General features: G+C 45.5%; 1 protein-coding gene across 1 annotated transcript; it reads right to left on the reverse strand.

Annotated features, from left to right (window-relative positions):
- Positions 1-31: 31 nt before the first annotated feature.
- Positions 32-3,139, reverse strand: CSUI_008123 (uncharacterized protein; the record flags this gene model as incomplete). Its single annotated transcript, XM_068068262.1, has 3 exons — positions 2,186-3,139; positions 861-952; positions 32-295 (listed from the first exon to the last, which is right to left on the reverse strand). Coding segments are annotated over exons 1-3 (387 nt in total), but the record flags the coding sequence as incomplete, so codon positions are not given.

The raw sequence follows: 3,139 nt of genomic DNA on the forward strand, positions 1-3,139 counted from the left end.
CCAGAACAAGAAGCAAGAAGAACCCACCTCCACTCAAATGCCGGCTATTCGCCCCCATACCTCCTCTCTCTCCTCCTCCACCGCCTCGCTGTCTGGGAGTCCAGCGATAATAGGGAGAAGATGAAAAGGCAAACTTATCTTCTCCTTGATGACCACCACGATAGTAACCCCCTCCTCCCCCCCAAGGACTACTAGTAGAAGAATAAGAATGACTATTGTTGCTGTTGCTGTTATAGTAACTACCGCCTCCTCTTCCACGTGAAGATGCGAAGAATGGAGACGACGCTTGGCCTCTCTGTGAATGGAAAAGGGACCCGATAGAAAAAGAAAGAAAACAAAAGGGTGGTGGGGGAGTTCTTTTACTTCTATGCCATTTCGATAGTCTTACAAGGTTCTCTCTCTACACATCTCAGGCATAGACATTTGCCAGGGTGAAAGAGGGACGCAACACATTGAGAAAGGGTGGTGATGGCTATAGCTGCCAGGACCCCGCATGCACAAAAAGACACCCACGCTCGTGATGGACGACGTATTCCCTCACACAGGCTCACGTACACCAGGAAAAAGACATCCAGCAAAGATAATCAGGTGTAAATGAAAGCTATATATCAGAGAGACAGACACAGTCACATAGAAAAAGAGATAGAGAGATAGATAGCTATGGCTGACAACTTACTTACTTTCGCTCTCATAGTAACAGCACTGCTCTACAGAAAGCATGGAGACACGTCCTCATTCCAGATCATCCAGAAAAGAGAGACACACAGAGAGAAACACTCGATAATTCTTTCTCTCGTCTCTCTCTCTTTTGCCTTCTTCTTCATCTATAGAAATCAGATCAAGATATAAACTTCACTTACACTTCCTCCTCCGTGTCCCCCTCTTCCACGACCGCCTCCTCCACCCTCAGACGTCTGCTGAGCGTTCGCTCTGTTGGCCGCGACTATCTCATCTAAAGATCCACACACAAGAGAAAGTGGTGGTTCGAAGAGACGACAACATCTTCGTCTTCCCTGCCTATCAACCGTCACACTGTGTATGTACACTCCTGTCGTATACACGACCACATGTAACTGTATCTCTCTCTCTTGTGAACATAGTTAGGCCCATATATGTTGACAAAATACAAGATTTGGTAGACAGATTTCTATGCAGAAGCATTACGATAGCTGGGTGGAACATATATGTATGTATATAGAAAGACAGAGTGCCGACGAGATGCAGAAGCAAAGAAGTATCTCTACTTGTAAGAGAGATTCTCCTTCTTCAACGCAGGGAAGAAGATTGGTTAGGGATGTCTTCTACTAGGCACCTATCGTTTCTTATTTGCCCCCTGAGAATATGACGTCATGAATGTGTAAGGAGTCACGTCATACTCCCTCAAGTATGACACGCTTCTAATAGAATAGGGACAGGCAAACGCGCTACTACAGCCTCCATTGACTGATGTATAAGGAAGTATGAAGCTCTTCAGAGGTGTCTGTGACCGTACAACATACACTGAGGAACGCGGGCGCTGCATGAGAATACTCGAGCCAGGAGTAGTAGTAGGACTAGGCGTGAAAATATAATCGGTAGGCAGTTAATCGGCTTATAAACGGAGAGAGCCATAGACACATGATGGGGGAAAGATAAGATCATCATCTCTTCCCTCCCTTTTGTTGGAGACCATTGAATCGTGCTAGATATACGAAGGAGACTTAACTGAAAAGCTTTCCATGGCTTATGCATAAGACGCAAGTAGAAGCAAAGATTCGAGATGATAAAGGCCAAGGGCGAGAAACCCTTGTCGGAACCTATAAGATATACGCGTACACTGGAAGTAGAGAGGGTTGTGAATTAGGTATGTGTAAAGTTCCTCCTCCGCAGACAGCATCCATCTTTCATCTCTCCTCTCCCCTGTATAAAGATCAACTGATCTACAGGCTATACCACGTATCGAGACTTGACAGTTTCCTCATGAACCATCAACATAAGTATGATGACGCCAGAGAAAAACGTCCCCTACCATCGGCGATAAAGAGAGAAAGAAAAAGATAAAGAAAAGAGATCTCAGGGACGTCTCGAAACACCCCAAAGCAACGGAGCGAGACGGGGAGATAAAGCGGCAATGAAGAGAAAGAGGAGAAAAGAAAGAAGAGACAGAAGAAGACAGAGAGAGACAAAGAAGACTAACAATCCTTACCTAAGCTCATATCCAGCATAGACTGCGCCATGTTGATAGAGAATACAGATTCGAGAAGACTTTCTTCTTCTTCTTCTCTCCTAGCAGAACGAAATGTCTTTTCCCCGTTACAAGCGTCTATCCACCCCCTCCCTTTGACGTGGAAGTGGCTGAGAGGAAAGAGAAAGCTAGTGGCGAGTTCTATACAGTGTTTCACGAAAGAAAGAACACAGAGACTAAGCAGTCTTTAGAGATGAACACGGAAGAGGAAAAGAAGACACGGAGAGATCTTGGACGGAAAGAAAGTGACAAAAGCGGAGGCGAAGAAGAACGACTGGAGAAGAAAAAGGGCTTTTGCTTACTGCTAGAAAGACAGCGGAGAAGAGGCGAAGAGACTTGTGAAGAGAAGCACTCTCAAGAGAGAAGGAATGTGGATAGAAAAAAACAACTGAAAGGAAGATTTAAGAAGAAATATAGCATCAGGGAGAGAGGAGACAGAAGAAAGACGACGAGGGAGGGGAAGGACGACGGTGAGAAAGATAAGAGGAACATGAAAGATGTAGACAGGGAGAAAGATGAAGAAACCGTTGAAGTAAGAATGGGCGTCGTCTCAGGTGACGCCCCAGAGAGTGTTATGCCTTTTTCTTGATTGAAGTGCGCAAAGAGTCGACAACGAAAGTCAGTAGGAGAAAATGAAGAAGGCTCTCATACCCAAGGGTAAAAACGTGTAAAGAGAAGGAAAGACAGACAGTGATGAGAAGGGGAAAGAGGCGGAAGTTGACGTGAAAGCTGAGGAAAAGAAGAAAGCGCCTGGAGACTTTCAAAGAAGCGGAAAAGGCAATCTAAAGACGGATTGAAAGTTTGGTAGGAAGACACCGCCGAAGGGAAGCCGCAGGCAAGGAAAAGAAGGCAGGAGAGCTGAAAGAGAAGGAAGGGAAGTTACCGGGAGAGGGTAGAAACAAGAAGAGAAATGGA

The sequence above is a fragment of the Cystoisospora suis genome, assembly GCF_002600585.1.
Source record: "Cystoisospora suis strain Wien I chromosome Unknown contig_4474, whole genome shotgun sequence".
NCBI lineage: Eukaryota > Apicomplexa > Conoidasida > Eucoccidiorida > Sarcocystidae > Cystoisospora > Cystoisospora suis.